General features: G+C 51.1%; 1 protein-coding gene across 1 annotated transcript; it reads right to left on the reverse strand.

Annotated features, from left to right (window-relative positions):
• Positions 1-430: 430 nt before the first annotated feature.
• Positions 431-16,561, reverse strand: TGME49_230220 (hypothetical protein; the record flags this gene model as incomplete). Its single annotated transcript, XM_018780251.1, has 23 exons — positions 431-1,306; positions 2,096-2,227; positions 2,441-2,661; positions 3,058-3,181; positions 3,796-3,873; positions 4,429-4,477; positions 4,982-5,193; positions 5,940-6,223; positions 6,826-7,229; positions 7,883-8,032; positions 8,368-8,449; positions 8,875-9,114; positions 9,458-9,539; positions 9,945-10,011; positions 10,556-10,653; positions 10,898-10,993; positions 11,846-11,973; positions 12,768-12,888; positions 13,668-13,818; positions 14,181-14,260; positions 14,844-15,078; positions 15,773-15,968; positions 16,414-16,561. The coding sequence occupies 23 exons, from the start codon at positions 16,559-16,561 to the stop codon at positions 959-961; spliced, it is 3,726 nt and encodes a 1,241-aa protein (XP_018636891.1). The 3' UTR covers positions 431-958.
• Between the last annotated feature and the right edge of the window lie 204 nt (positions 16,562-16,765).

Consider the following 16,765-nt stretch of genomic DNA (forward strand, 5'->3'; position numbering starts at 1 on the left):
AGGAGCCACTTTCTTGGCATTTCAAAAAAAAGGCGTAAAGCACGCTACAAAACAATGCGTTAGCCGACATGGGTGGAAAAACACAGGGAGTAGAGTCTGCAGCGGAGGCACGGCATTGAAGACGCAGCGACTGCACCAACAAACTCGCAGCAAGAAAGTCTACTCCAGGCTTCCCTCTTGCTTGGCCTTGTTCTCTTCCCCTTATCATCCTCCCTGGTTGTTTCCGTCGGACTAACACTGTGTCTATCATCCTTTTTCTACGGGCAGTTTAAGTTCTCGCTTCGGCTGCAGTGTGCGCCGACATGAGCCCTTACCAGCTTCTTTTAGGGTTTACGGTTTAGGCTCTCTATCGATCCTATCGCTGTCCACACACGAATAGAAATTTCTGTGTGTGTCTATGCCTGAACTTTCAAATCCTACTCAGACGTGGAGAGGTCCGACGACCTTGATGTCTGGTGTCAACTTCAGGAACTGCAGCAAACAAAAAATTGAAAACTTGAGTGTACAGAGGGAACTGGGATGCAACGGCTTCTGCTGCACCTCCGCTCGTGTCGTCCAGTGAGACGAGGTGACACTAAGGACGACTCCTTCGTGTGGTGTAGTTACACCTCAAAGCACAAATGCTTTTCTCCCGCTGTTGCCCCGTGTCGGTGGTGTTGATCCCACCGCTTTTTCTCGACGAAACGTGAGCACGGGCGAGATACAAGCGCATCCCTCCGGGGTCACTCGACTCATCCCGCGACCCCCCTAGTGGTCCTCTGCAGCGCCTTGCTGTCTCTTCGTCCCGGCGACTGGAGGCCGGCGTTTGGAACCCAACGAGAGGTCTCAAACCTACAGTGCACCAAGTGTAGTGGTACCCAGTGTCTATTCGAAAAGCCAACAGTCGTTTACAAGCTGTGAAAATACTTGCAGCAGAGGGTCGCGAATCAGTTGTTCCCGTATAGTGCATGGCCTGAGTCTACGCCTGAAACGGGTTGTACCCCAGATCTCCCGGTCCCCTCTCCACACACTTCCCGCCGTCTTCGTAGACCCCAAAGGGATTCGACGCTCCCCGTGCGGCCCTACTGCTGCCTCCAGCGCCGCCAGTCGCGCCTCCACGGCTCTGTCCACTTGACCGCGAAAGGGCGTTCCACTGCCTCATCCCGTCGTCTGCCAGGCGCCCGCTCCCCGCTGGGGTCCAGGGGGCCTCTTGGCCCCGAGGCCCGCCAGGTCGCCCAGAAAAAGGCGAACTTGAGAAGGCGGGACTTTGCCTAGGTTCGTAGGAATTCGATGAGGCCAGAGGAGACGCGTAGGCCCCTGACAGGTCCTGCAAAGAAAGCCAAGACACGCCGAAAAACAATCGTTGCACCGTCATGCGTGAAAGTTTCTGGTCCACCCCTTCAGACGTCCTTTATATGAAACCTTTTAAAACAAAATTGTGCACGACGATGATGTGCTCGACACACCCAGAAGTGAGCATATGCGAGAGTCTCTGAGGTGTCATGCCTGCGCTGTGCGCGGCCACAGGCTCGGCAAGAGGAGGCGGAAACGTCCACGACATCCCTTCAGCAGAAACTCAAGAATTGCACCTGTCACAGCTAAATGGGACCGCCCCCAACCGCCCTATTGACGACTACTTCTGTCATGAAAACCACGCGTTTCCGTAGTACCCGAGACCTGAAAAAAACAAAGCTAGCCTACAGAGAGCACGATAGCATCTGCGAGGCAAGACAGTGGAGACGCGAAACGCGACCTCCTGCGTCTACCCCTCTCGCGTGCTACTCTCCACGTGATCAATGGTTTCTTTGTTTTACCTCCACGACTGTATGCCGACACACTCTCATCTCTCTCTCTACATATATATATATATATATACATATATATATATATATATTGAACGCATGCATTATTCCACCGCCCGGGTCACCTCGATTCTGATTTTCTCCGCGTGCACGTAGTTTGCTGGACTTCTCTCGAGAGCCATTTACACCACTTAGTTCACTGCGGCTTCAGACCAGACGAAAAGTTACGCGTTTGAGGGCTCCGTTGAAGCGGCTGCAACTCCAGTCTTTCTCTCTGTGGTCTCGCAGATGCGTTCGTCTGATTTCTTGCTCACTGCCGGCAGAGTCGGAAACATAGCTTTGCCGAAGTACGAGGCGATGAACGAAAAACCGTCCGTAGAGCCACGAAGAAACTTGAAGAAGTCGTCGGCACGCCCGCTGTCAGCCTCTCTCTGGGCGAGCAGAAGCTGAAACACAAAGCCAGATGGAAACATATGCACCCGACATATGAGGAACCCCCGGGAAAAGCGACAAACGTGAGGAGGTCAGCGGGACGCTCTGCCAGGGAAACACTGCCTCCTTGTCCCTCAGGCGCTTCTCCCTGAGTCACGTTTCGCTCAGAGCAGCGTTCGGTCAGTTCCTCGATTTGCTTCGATTGTCTCTTCTTTCTCGCGGCTCACCCGCTTCGCATCAGCCTGCGGTGTACAGACAGGGCAGCTGTACTCTGGCGCCTTTCCTGGGCCCACCACGGTACCCGGGACCATTTCTCTCGCCGAACTTGGATCTGTCTCCCCCGAGGCCAGACAGACGAGGTGGAAAGAGTGGCAGCAGGCAAAGTGGACTGAAGGGAGGTCGAGCGCGTTGCCGCATGCGTCGCAGCGCGTTCGGTCGAAAATCTGTCCTGAAAACGCAGAGTCCAAAAGAAATTCTGGCGGTTCCACGGGCAGAAACACCTGCATAAAGTCGAACCATTCTCACTCACCCAACAATTGCAGGCTGTTCATGCAGAAAGCCACAGACAATCCAGGATCTACCGATCACCTATCTAAATATGTCTATACTTTGCCTCTATCTATCTATTTATCTTACGCGGAAAAGCGGTCATCTATCCATCAGCGTGGACAGATGTAGGTGCACAGATACAAGCGTATGTACATCTACACAGACGTATGTCTTTGCACAGGCTGATCGAAGTAGATGGTGACAACATCCAGAGAAGGTGTGCTTGTGCACGCAGGCATATGGCAATAAAAACATTTGGTGGAGAGATGCGATGTTTGACGAATGGCGGCTTTACCACTTGTCTGGAGGCGCTGGACTTCTTTCTTCATGCTCTCGACCTCGGCCTCGTCTTGCTGGTAGTGCGAGGAGGAGATTTCGAATTCCCGAGACAGTTTGTCCAGGCAGTGAATCAGATACCCCTGAAAACCACCATCGACATTCACAATCACTTTCCGCAAAGGGCACGTCACTCCACAAACATATTGTCCACTCTTCAATTACACCCATCCACCCACACATAAATATGCATATACATACATATATATATATATATGTAGTTTCACGCATATAGGGACAGATACATGAATGCATGTATCTGTATGCATGCAAGAGTTGAAGTAGCAACAGAGGCGCAAGAAACGAAGAACGAGAGGTGAGGACGCCACTTTCTTTCGCTTCTCACGCGTGCACGATGTATCTTGCCAGTAAAAGACAAACGCGAGAGAGAGAAGTGTGAAACTACGAGTACACATGCGTGTGAGCGTGTCGGATTTGAACTGTTCGCGCATGCGCATGCGCCGGAGTCCTCTTCGTGCGTCTATATTCGCACCGCGCGTCGGTACTTCACCGCCATTTCGCTTGGTGGTTGTTGTTTGTGTCTCTGCAGAGGCGTTACCCTCTGCGGATCCAGACAAGCTGGCGTTTCCCTCCCGCCTGAAAGCATCTCTAAAACGGAATACAACTCGCCTCTCCTCTGGGATTTCTGCTCGCCGTTTTTGAGTTTCTTTTTAGGAGGCCGGCAAAAGTGCCTCACCTTCACAGCGCGAAGAGTTACTCGCGACCCCTGCTGGAGAATGTCCAGCACGGCGAGGGGAGGAAACAACCGGTGGGCCTGGGAAGAGACAGGGCGCCAACGGAGACCGCAAAGTCCCCGATTGCAGAGAGAAAGGATGCGAAAAAGAGAGACACCCATTCGGAAAAAAGAGAGATAATCGACAAAACAAGGAGGTGAGGCTGCGGCGCGGGTACAGCCAACCGAAAACGAAAGAGAAACACACTTGGGGGAAGGGGGGAAGGGGCTGAGAGTAAAGGCCGACAGTCGGACACAGCAGTCCGGAAACAAAACTCTCGATGACGCACAGAAAATCAAAAACCTTTGCAGCTTCAGTCACACACATTTAATCATACAGTTACACATGTATACATATACAGAGAGAAAGCAGCGCTACACAAAACCACGCACACCTATCTTCAGATGGATGTACACGCACACATATACACGGTTATCTCTCTCTCTGTAGAAATACATGGATACATTCTCACAGATCCATATATATATATATATATATAGATACACGAAGCATGCCTGTTCCGATCTGTTCACGCATTCATATCTCTACGCTTGAAAGATGTATTGATTGGTGCACGCGGCTGAAGATGCACCTACCTCAATCTGTGCGAGGATCTGCTGGATTTGCGTCTCTGTATTGTCGCGGCTGTCGAGGAACAAAGAAATTGCGACGGCCATCAAAGTTCCGAAGCAGGGAGACACACCCCACCATCGCTTGCGAGAGCACGAGAAACCGCTGCTTAAAAAACCGCCCTTTGCACCAACCGGAACCGCACTTGCCCACACCTGCATGCACCCGCTTCTTCTCACAGGCGTATTCATACACATACGCGTGTGCCCTTTTGATGCATGCATATACAAATAAATAAGTAAATAAATAAATATATATATATTGTTATATGGCTGTACAGAAGTCGGTGTGGATGGACAAGGACGTCTGCGTAATGGTGCGCCGTTTGGAGGGAAGCGACGGCGATTTTGACTTTGGTTTTTACAAGGGCACTGGATTCCCTGTCTGCCTAAAGCGTCTCAGGAGTTCGATACTTCATCGTCGCAGCACCGGCAAGACATGTCGAGAGCACGAAGCGAGTTCAGTGACCAGGCGTGCACGCAGTTTCCCCCTCGATTGCAACGCAAAGCAAAGCCTTACGAGGCAAGGAAGGCGAGCGCTTGAATCCAGAGTGCGGGATTTTTCGACGTATTGGCAAGACAGAACTTCCAGAGGAGCGCGACATCGTCCTCTTCAGCAAAGTGACTCAGAGCAAGCTGGAAGTTTTCTTGCTTCTCACACACGTGCTCCAGGCCTTCCTCAAAATCGTAAATTGTTGTCAGCAGTGTGGACGTAAAAAGTTCATCTTCGCCCTGCGGAGAAAACCAGCGAAAACTCCACAATCGATCCACGCGTAGAACTTCCCGCAAGTCTGGCTCGTCAGAATCACGCAAGAACGCGCATGCTTCGATGCCAGTAAAATGCACACATGGAGAGACGGGCGTCAACGAGTGAGTGCCCGTACGAGTCCTTCGTTCAAAAGGAATTGCTGATGCATGTGTCTTCACCAAAAAACGACTCGCGAAATGCATACTTCTCAGATTCTCCAGCAGAAGCATACACAAGTGTATACACATACACATATATACGTATGTACTTGCACCTTAATCTCTCCACGCGCGTTTGGGGTCACCCTCATGTAGGCAGAGACGTTTCGGTAGAAAAGGTTACGCGTCAATGTTGACACACAGATCTTCGATGTCTACATTTTCAGATGGACACACGCACACAGATGTAGGTATTTATGTCTATACGTATATATGGGGGTAAGCAAAATTCCGTGGACCCCATCGCTTGTGTTTTGCTATCTCACGACAACTTGCATGAGTGCCCGCGCGTCGTTCCGTCGCTTCTTCTCTCTCGAGGAACCTCGACTGCTACAGCAGGTGGAAACGTGCGAAGGGAAGCATGCAAGAATCCACCCACGCGTCGTTGCCAGATTTTCGGCCTCTACACTTCGAGGCTGGACGACTCGCTTAGATATTGAAAAGGTCTGTGTGCAGCCAATTCCAGTTCCACTGTGATACCTAATTGCTCCTGGTTTGTGTTTCGCGCGTACCATGGACCTCTCTTTGAGGGATTTCATGATCGCAGTGGCGTACTGACGAGCCTCAGCAGAGCTTCGTTTCTGTTTTGCACGTTCCCTCCGAGTCTCCTCTTGTCTCGCTTCCGTCTCCGCAACTGCGTCACCTGTCCCTCTTTTCGCGCTGCCCTCGAGAGCGCTGTCTCTGCGGACACAAGTCGCTTCGTCTCTCGGGCGCCCCACAACTTCCCTCTCAGGACTCGCCGAGCTTGCGGCCTCACGCGGCTGGTCGACGGGTGCATGCGCTTTCTTATGGAAGCCTGAGACCAGAAAGCAGGCAAGCGCTTGCACACATGTCGCAAATAAGTGAAAGGCAGCAGTGGTACGCAGAAACGCGCAGCGAAGACAAAAGTCACACCACGGCAGGCAGACACGCGTCAGAGCAGCTCCGAGGCCATGAGAGAATGTCTGTCGTCCGAAGAAGCTTCTTCTGCGCTTTCTCTGTTATCCGGTGCATGCAACAGCTGCTGAAGAGATCGACGAAGAAGCAAGTGTATATGTAGAAATTGACGTAGTTCGACGTCATTCGCCTCAGACCAAGACCTTCTGTGCCGAAAGACATCAAGTCGTCAACCATGAGATCTTAGACATTTACTCACACACATATGTATATGCATATAGGCATAGATGTATGTACGCATTTGCGTGTATAGGTACGTTTTTATGTACGTATACAGGTGTGTATATATGCTTGTATGTATAGATATATGTATGTGCATACATGCACATTACACACAAATATATATATATATATATACATACATATCTCTGTGCATATTTATGTATTGATGGACCCGCGCCAACGTTTAATTCACACTTTAGCCTATAAGAGTCTGATCTTTTTTGTTTTTTGAGCACGTACGGAGAAGGAGTTCGAGAAAAGTCGCAAAGGAGACGCTGCCAAAGAGGTGAGGAGAGAGCGTCTCCAAGTTGTCTCCTTTCTCTGGATCTTCTCGTTTCTCTTCTCTCCTTTCTCGCTCTCCCTTCTCGCGATTTCCTTTCCGGTTTTTCTCGTCCCCCTCGCGCTCGGCGTCCTCCAAAGTGTCGTACAATGCAGCGAATTGCTCAGCAGGCGGAAGAGCCGAAAATGCACAAATCGAAGAAGATGTGGAGGCGTTCAAAAGAGCCTGCTTCTCTGGGCTCGAAAGAAACTGCTTCTGCGTCTTCAAAAAGTCTCGCGCGTAGCTCTCGCCGTACAAGAGGGAGAGGAAGAAGTAGAGCAGCAAAGCTTCGTTGTCCACAAACAGTGGAATAAAGATATCCGCGCTACAGAAGCAGAACAAGATCAACAGAGCAATGAAGATCTCCGCGGTACAGAAGACCGGATGGCCAACAGCGTCCATGGCAGGACGACTTCTGAACGCGATATACACGGTGTGGTGTTGACTGCATGCGTTTCAGGCTTGGGACTGTCGTTCTGTATGACACTTGGACTGAAAGGCTTCCAGGGAAGACAGACGCTCAGCTCTCCGTCCCAGACAGAGAAAACCTGGAGATTTAGAGTTAAAGTTTAAGAGTTTTAGTTGAAAGAGAGACGCCGTTTAGTCAATGATTCATGGCAACGCCGACACCCGCGGGAGCACTGTGTTTGTTGCGATGCATGTAGGCCGTGTATTCACACGAAACGATAGACTCCCCAAACTCTACGTGGACTCAGACGAAGATCAACAAAGTCGAGAGACAAGTTCGCAGACAATGAGTGTCTCCTTGACAAGCGGACAAAGACGCGCTCACGTAAAGCGACGAAGAAAACGACGCCTGGAGAAAACCTGTTCTACAAACTCGCAAACAGAGATTCACGTGTATGTACACACACACATGTATCCATGGATGAGCATACGTCACTGTGACGTGCATGCATGAAACTGGATGCGTGGGCGCATGCAGACGCGCTGGTTGGGCTACAAAGTGCGCGGTACCTGGTCTGATAGTTGAAAATGATGTTTTTTATCAGAGCGAGAGTCTCTCGCGGCTTATGAGACAACAGAGTGTATCCGTGAGTCAGCAGCAGGGAGCAAACTGATGGCGCGTCCAGTCCCTTCATGTAGGCCACAGCTTCATCGAAATTTCTGCAACAACAGAAAACAGTCCGTTCCTCTCGAACAGTTCTCTCAAAAATCCCTGAGAGCAAAGGCGGTCCTGCATGTCTGTCCCCGCCAATATAATCCATCATTTAAATATATATATATATATATTTACATGTGCGTGTGTATGTGTGTAGGCAGATGCATAGGTATATATATATATATATATATATATATATATGTATATATGTACACTTCTGTACATCTCAGGAAATGTCGAGGTCAGTTAGAGCCAGTCGTTTGTTGATTTATGTCTCGTGTGAAAGGTGAAGAAATGCGGTGCAGTGCACACATGTAGAATTTTTGAATTCGTCGCTTACCGACAGTCTGTGAGAAAGATGGAGACATACTCATCGTGGTGGCCATGGCGGCGCGCGATGAGACTCGCGAGTTTCAGGTAGCCTGAAAACGCGGCAGGGAGGAGGGAGGAAACTGAAATCGAAAAGAACTGGAGAAAAGCTTCAGGGAGGACGCATGCAATTCTGCACTAGAACTTTGTCACCTCCACACGCTCACGGAGGCGCAGGCGCGACAGAGGGACGCGCGTTCCCCCGTGTGTAGGTATGTGAATACACATGTATATACACTCCTGACAACTCTACTTGAATACAGGCGCATGCGCCGCCCACGTGGATGCATGCAGGCTCGCATCGACATGACAACATCCTCTTGAGTGCCAACGCATATGGTGCGGATACTCGCGTACCGAAGCGTTTCCCTCAGTGACCGTCTGAAGCACCGCTGTCTGCTCATGCCTGCATGCCCAGATCCCTCCATCGAGAGAGGGCGACCTAAGTCGTGAACAGACGTTCTCGGTTTGTCCTCACCGTTCGCGCGACACTCTTGGATCGCGGCGGGGAGAATGGCGTCTCGGCTTATAGACGGGTCATCGAGGAAAGCGGAGAAAAGGTTTTCGTCCTTCAGCTTGGCTGCGCACTTGAAGAACAGAAGAGTGTGTTGCTGAGAAGCTCTCCCGCAGCGGTGCAAATGAAGGAGGTACAGCGCGAGGAGCCAGAGCCGCTGGCAGTGGAGGAACTTCTCAATCACGTAGGATGGCTCGAGGGCACCTGAAAGAAAGTCATCGCGGGGGGGGGGGGGAGGGGGCAGTCAACGAGAAATCGTTCAATTCGCCACTGACAGGCGCTTGAAGTGATGCACAGAGAGAGAGAGAGAGTCGCAGACACGAAACAACAGAAGGAAGGAGACGAAAGAACCAGGCACAGAAGAAACTGCAATGAGAGGAGGCCGACTTGGGGACAGAAGAAGTGCGAGAGGAGAGAAAGAAGAGAGCGCAGCGAGACTGAAAGAGACAACAAAGAGAGCTGAAGCACGCGACAATGGAGAGAGAGGAAGAAATTCGAAATGAAAGAGAAACAGAGAGCAGAGGAAGGCAGACAGAAGAGGACGTACCGATCGTCTTGATGTACATTCGCAAGGCTTTGTCTAAGGCGCGCTTCTCGTAAAGCCAATCTGCGTGGACGCGATACACCTCCTGAACACCGAGAGACCCCGGAAAGGAACAACGAAAAGCAGCACAGCATAAACACACAAAATTCGGCATCCACGCATGTCGATGTGTGTATACAGCCTCACACGCATGTAGACAGCGTCACATGCACCAAGCGAGAAGAATGGAACAGCAGATGAAGGCCGGAAGCAGACAACGAGATTCTCAACAGGCTGGCACCCGACACAAAACAGACAAACACCGTTCTGTACACGTAGGCAGTTGTTACGTTTTTTTTCGTGCTGTCGACGGAGACTTCAAGAAGCTCGAGGAAGCGGAAAAGGTCCGTCAATTGAAGGTGACAAACGATGAGAAACCAGGAGAGCGAGGACCCAGGTATATCGAACAGAGCGAATGCGGAGTGCACACAACATTGTGTCGACAGCACACCTGGAGCGTCGACTTTGGCTGCCCCTCCTGGATGACGATGTCCGCGGCCCAGTCGAAGAGTCTCTTCCTGTCAAGCAGGGATAAAAGAAAAGAAAAGAACGCATGCCTCGCATCCGAGAAAACTCGAGAAAAAGTGACCGTGAGCACTCAGCGATTCTCTTCCTGGCGAGGTTTCGCGGCTCCACCCCACGACGGAGAAATGTCTGTCTCCAGACGACCCTGGACGGTGCAAGATGCTCTTGACCGCCTTCATTGGATCGACTTGGACGAGTAAATGGACCTCTTCCCTTGCGAATGAACCACGAGTGTGTTGTTCGTACAGAAGCCTGTTCATGCGAACGCGAGTTTGTGTCTTGCTGCAGTTTCGATTTACGCAGATTCAGCGTCGCAAACGCGTCGTGTGTTGACACTGGCGATTCGGAGTTCAGCGGCTTCGCAGACGCTTTGCAGCGAAGACAGGACAGAAGCCACCAGAGCCACAGTGAAGACAGAAGAACAGAAACGCGAGAGACACCAGTCGTCTCCGCGACGGTCACGGCCGACCCAGCTGCAGAGGCGTATAGGTCTGCAAAAGAAGGCGTGGATAAGCAGCTCGAGAAAACAGGACCTACCGAAGAAGAATGTTGAGGCGATCACCAATGCCCTTCTCGCGCAACTCAAAGAGGATGCTTCCCCCGCTGTCGTCGCGACAAATGACGTAGAGGGAGTCCTGAGTGAAAACAAAGATCTTTCACAGTGTTATGAGGCCCAACCGTAAACCGAGAACTGGCAGGCTGCCTCGTCCCTCCCAAGAAACAAGCAGGCCTCTGTCTTCACCGTTTTTTACATGTTCGTCACTTTTACTCGGTGTGCCTCTCCCCTCTGTGCGCTCTTCTTCCGTTCTGCTCTCGCCTGCATCCTCTTCTGGCGCTTTCTCCTCTTTTCGTTCAACTTCGGCTTCTGCGTGCGCGTACTAGGGCAGACACGATGTGGGCGACGCGTGGAAAAGAGCAGCAGAAGGCGACAAATCGGGTGTCGGGATTTGCACGAAAAATCGTCAGAAAACATTCCTGGAGAAGAGAAAAAACACCAATTGAGACAGAGCAACCACGGAAATGCACCAAGCGCGAATTTTCGTTCTGTCGACGTCTGTCTGCATGCACGCCTGCATGTAGAAAAACGCATGCACACTTCGAGAAAGGGGATGTCTTGGCAAGTACGTCCGCCGCGATTCAAAAAGGAATCTGACTGCCTTGTTTTGTGAATGTACAACGCACGAAAGTCACTTTTGGTGAAGTTGAACCCCAAGACTTGCATGGTGATCAAGAACGTTCAGGAAACGCGAAACGCGTCCAGCTACCTAGACGGTGAGTTTTCACCTCGATCTCGCACAAACCACTTTGTGCGTTCTGCCTCGAGGCAACTCTGCACCTGAAAGCTCGCCTGCTTCGGCAGTTCACAGAGCAGATCCAAAACCTTCACTCGTGGTGCTCGGTCGCATCCAGGCGACGATCAGCAGCTTTCAGAGCAACGCCTCACGCAGTCAAGAAATCAACAGGAGAATCCACCACGAAACGCAGTGCCTCGGTTACAAATTGGACGCTACTGCTGCGCACAGAAACGCGTATAAGATCGCTTATGTTGCAAGCATCGGTTTGTGTGCTTGCCGCAGCTGCAGCGGCCCTCTGCCTCGCTGCAGGGACAAAAACTACCGCGCCACCATTCGAGACTGGAACGACGAAGGCACGATGATGTCCTCCATCCAGAGACGGCGTCAAAACTGCAAAGCTCTTCTAACCGGGCAAGCTGTAGACGAAACTCTCGAACCGAGAAGTCAAGGCGAGACCACCCACCGCGCGAGGACGAACGACGTCCACCTCTGAAAATCCTCTGCACGTTTTCCGCAGACCTTCGCTACTTGCCTGAGAGGGAGCAGAAACCGGAGAACCTGAACAGGTTTCCTCCGCTGACGCTGAGACAGAAATCAAGTAGTGTTTGTGCGACGCCAATTGCATGCAGCAGCCGTCGACCGGCAGCGCCCAGAGATTCCCTGCGAAACGTCCCAGAAGACAAATGGAGAAACGTCTCGGTCTGGGAGTCGGCGAGGAACTCCCGGGAGGGGGGGGGGCATGTCCAGCCAAGCGCTGGAGCGCCTCGGTCCTTGCCCCCCGCTTGCCAGCGAGCTGCAATTCGTGGAGACGAGTGGAGACGAGTGACATGGCATTCCCTTTGCTTCCTGAGACGTTCGGCTGCTGGAGCGAGCACAGCTCCGCCACCCTTGAAACTGCTTTCGCGCACGCGACAGAAGTGCATGCGGCGAAAAACGGCGAGAAGGTTTCGGGACTGGCGATACACGCGTATAGAGCCGAGAAGAAGTCGACAGCAGCGTTTCAAGCGGCAACAGGCGCAACTTGGACCAGGAACAGACTCAGATCCACCACACATCCGAGAGAAGATGTCCGCGAGAAAAGAACGCTTCAAGCCCACAAAAAATCGAAACACAGCAGCGAATCCTCGCTGCACAACAAACGTATGTAAACGTATGTGTACAAGCAGAGATTCACGCATCTACGCCCATACATACATACATACATACATACATATATATATATATATATATATGTTTATATGTGTGTGTACATGTATGTATAGTGCTCGTGTCTTTCTAACTGAATGAATACCGATGGTTGTACAAGAGTATCTGAAAAATGCGTATCGATGGATACTCGTTGACACAACCTCGGATGCGAGACACATGGCAAAGGCCTATCCCCAGAGTGAGACAGGCGACAGAAAGTGACTGCGGAGAGAGGAGACTCGGAAACTGTCGAGTTGTCCACGAACCTGCTCGGGCGTCGAGACAGAAAATGCCTTCACCCTGCTGGACAGCCGCTTGGTTAGGCGAAAGCAGCTGGGCCGTCAGAAGCGGGGAAGGCAGGCCAGCCAAGTCATCCCTGTACGTCACCTGGAAAGGGAGTCGAAGGGATCAGCAGAACAGCGGCGAGACGAAGGAAATGGACAGAGGCATCAAAGGAAGAAGTCGAAGCGAAGAACGGAGAAGCTCGCACTCGAAAAAGTCGACATCGATTCTTTTATCCCCTCTGCAGGGCCTTTGAAGCACAGATCTGAATTTCCGTTAGGGTGTGACAGTGTCGCACACGGTTGCTTGGAGCGCAGCACTTAGCAGAGAAGTTCGGATGCAAAGAAAGAGACTGCTACCTGACAAGCCATGGTTTTCGGGGGGGGGAGGGGGCACCGAAGACCAGCAAAACTCCTGTTTGCTGACAGACACTGTGCCCGGCCTTCAAGGAGAGGCCTCTCGCTCGCACTACGCACTGACCGCTCTCCGGGTGGCTCTCGTCTGTGTCTCTTCCGTACACACGCTGTCTCCTGTCGTTCCCTGGTTGCCTCTTCAGGAGGTCGTCTTTTTGGGATTGAACGCGAGAACCTTTCCTCTCTCCCTTTTCTTTCTCTGCTCCTCGTCATTCTCCCTTTCCTCTCCTTCTCCCGCCTGCTTCTCGCTTCTCTGTATCCTTCATCCGTCGGCTCTTTCTCCCTCCCTTTCGCCTTTCGTTTCTTCCCGATCTCCTCCCTGCTCTCCAGCCTTGCTCCTTCTTTTCTTCCTGCGCTGTTCTCCTCGCCTTCTCCCTCGGTCCCCCTTTCTCAGCCTCCGCGTCGCTGATGCGCGAGGCTGCCTCTGCCGGCAGCTTCGGAGCGACGAGAGAATCGTTTCTCCTTGCCTACCTCAGGCTCTCCCTTTCCTGGGACTGCATGCACTGCGATGCCTTGGGGAGTCGCCACAAGGAGGTGAAATCTCCTGTCCTCGTTCTCCTCAGAAACTCGGCTCGCTGAGGGCGCGAGGAAGCGGACGGCTGTCACAGGAAGGTCGTTCTCTCTGCAGAAAACGAGGCAAATGCAACAATTCGATTCTCCTCTCCTCCCGCCCTCCATCTCCCGTCTTCCCATCATTCGTACCAACACAGAGTTGTCTGTATTCACACATAAAATACACATATACATATATATACATGTATACATATGCGTATATATATATATATACATATATATATATATATATATATGCACAGAAACATATAACGGCATACATATCTGTACACGTATGCATATACATAAATATATATATATAGATAGATATAGATATAGAAATGCGCCGTTTCTACATGGAAATGTGGGTAGGGATTCTCTATTCACCGTGCCTGTGTGGTATCAACAGGCGCTGTTTTTCTGTCTTCTCACTTGATGAATCGAAGCCGACAAGTCCTCTCCCTTAGAAGGTCACCGCGAAAGAGGCAGACGCCTGCAGCTTCGGTTCCACCCTAGAACAAGCAAGCAGAGATCCAAACGGGCATTCCGCTTCTGCTCAAACTCAACAGTTTCTCTCTCTGCAAGACATCTACAGCTCGATTTGTGCATAGGGATTTGTGTACTCAGGCAGATATCAAATGGGCCTGCAGTTTAACAGTGGCATGCGCGAATATATTCATATGCATATATGTATATGTGTATATATGTATATGTGTATATGTATATATATATATATATATGTATATATTTATATATGTATATATGTATATGTGTATATGTGTATATATGTAGATATGTAGATATGTATATATGTATATATGTATATGATGTATATGTGTATATATGGAGATATGTATACATGTATATATTTATATATGTATATATGATGTATATGTGTATATATGGAGATATGTATACATGTATATATGTGTATGTACATGCGCATATATAATACACAGATACACACAGACGCACGTACACGTACAGGCATCACTGGCCGTGTGCACAGTTGCGTTGCTGCATGGGAAGGACTCTTGCATGTGAGATGTTTATTTGTTTGTGGTCGACTTCGCCTCGCTGTCCGGTCTTTCTCACCGCGAGCATCGTGAAAGGTCCGTTGATGTCGCTGCATGTGAGCACCTGCTCCGGGACCCGGGCAAAGAGCGTAGCCTCTCTGAGCAGCACAGGGAGCCCACGAGCGTCAACTTGGAGGGTGCTGAAGGACTTGTACTTCCAGACCGCGCGTTCCGCTGCATGCGCAGAAGAGGCCGGCTGCCCAGTACGCGGCGGCAGAGAAGACGCAGAGGCGCCCGGCTCCACGCTGTCGCGACTGAAGAGCAGAGAGGAGGCAGGCAAACCACGAACCGTGAAAGCGGCAAGCGGACAGGAAGAGCGGAGAGGAGAGAGGAGAGAGGGGAGAGAGAAAAGAGAGAAAAGAGAGAAAAAAGAAGGAAGAGAGAGAAGAAGGATAGAAAGAGAAGAAAACGAGCGAGGGGAGGAGGGGACAGAAAGGAAGGAAACCAACGGAAACGAAGAAAAAGCAGGGAAACGAAGAGGGCGGGGGACCAGTGGGAGAGATACGACTGAACGCAGAAGAGAGACAGAGAGAAGAAAAGGATAAAGAAGAGCGAGAGGGACGAATCATACAAGGTCCGGTTTTCAAGATCACAGGTGAAGCCGATGAGAAGCCGAATGAACAAAGAAGGAAACAGAACTCGACAGAAAGAAGCGATATCTCTGGAGGTCGATCAGGGCAAAAGGAGTATTTTGACGAGTGAAACGCAGAGATACAAAGAAGATCAGGACATCGAGAGAAGTCCATCTCGTTATGACTGCCGGCACTATAACTGGCTTGAACGCTCTTTCGATGTTCATGAACGGATCTACAGACTAGACTCTCTCTTCACTCCGACGGTCTGTCGCTGCAGCCAAAGAGAGGAACGAGAGGCTCTCGGCAGAGGGTCGGAAAAGAGAGCAGAAAGAAGACGGAGAAGCAGATCTTTCGTCCTTGCTCGTCTCCGTACCCCACACAGACAATGCAGTGGGCGTCTGCAGCTGCATGCATGGAGAGGAATCCGCGAGAGAAGACCGGAATTTCAATGGGCGAGAGAAATCTTTCGTCAGTGAAGATGTGAGCGCGACCTCGAGCGTCGCCTATCCAGAGCTGAGAAGGCGTCCCTGCTGCACAGACAACGTCTGGCGGCAACAGGGGAGGAGGACCTGGAAAAAAAACATGGAAAGCAGAAGAGAAGCAGGCAATCCACCAGTCCACCACCGGAGGCGCTCTGAAACACCCTGATCCCGTAACTCTCGAGGTGAGGGAAGAGGCGAGAACTTGAAACTCGAATTGGAGTGCAAAAAACACAGGCGCGCCGAAGGAGACGGAGTGGAAGCATGTGAGTGGAGAGCGAAGAGAGAGGCGAGTGTGCGTCAGAAGGTAACAGCAGTCAGTGCATGCAGGGAAGGAGGAACGAGCGAGACACAGAAGACGAGGACGAAGAAAACAGAGGAGAAGGATGTCGCAGAAAAGAGAAGAGAAGGCGAGAGAAGGAGAGAGAAGGAGAGAGAGAAGGAGAGAGAAGAACAAGGGAAGGAGGATGTGAAGAGATGAAGGGGAAAAGACGTAACAAATCAACAGAGCGGGTGACGAGAAAAAGAAAAGCACCTGTAGGCTGTGCCGTCGCTCCATGGGGCTGCAATTGAGGGTGAGAGAAAGCTGAAGAGGACGGAGGTCTGAAGTCCTTTTTCGACTCCTGCGAAGGACGCTGCACGAGCAGACTGTCGAAGAAATTCAAGCGACGAAGCTGCTGCATGGCGGCACTACAGAAGGTGGAGACCCGAGTGCATGCAGGGGAGACGGAAGCGGCAGAGAGAAGAGTCGAGATGCAGACGCTTCATAGAACGGACGCAGCCTGTGGAGAACGAAAGATGCGGAAGGGAGAAGAAGGAAAGAAGGAAGCAGAGAAAACGGCAGGAAAACGTCTTGAGGAGCTACACCCGAGTGCATGCAGGGGGAA

Source organism: Toxoplasma gondii, chromosome VIII, assembly GCF_000006565.2.
Source record: "Toxoplasma gondii ME49 chromosome VIII, whole genome shotgun sequence".
Lineage (NCBI taxonomy): Eukaryota > Apicomplexa > Conoidasida > Eucoccidiorida > Sarcocystidae > Toxoplasma > Toxoplasma gondii.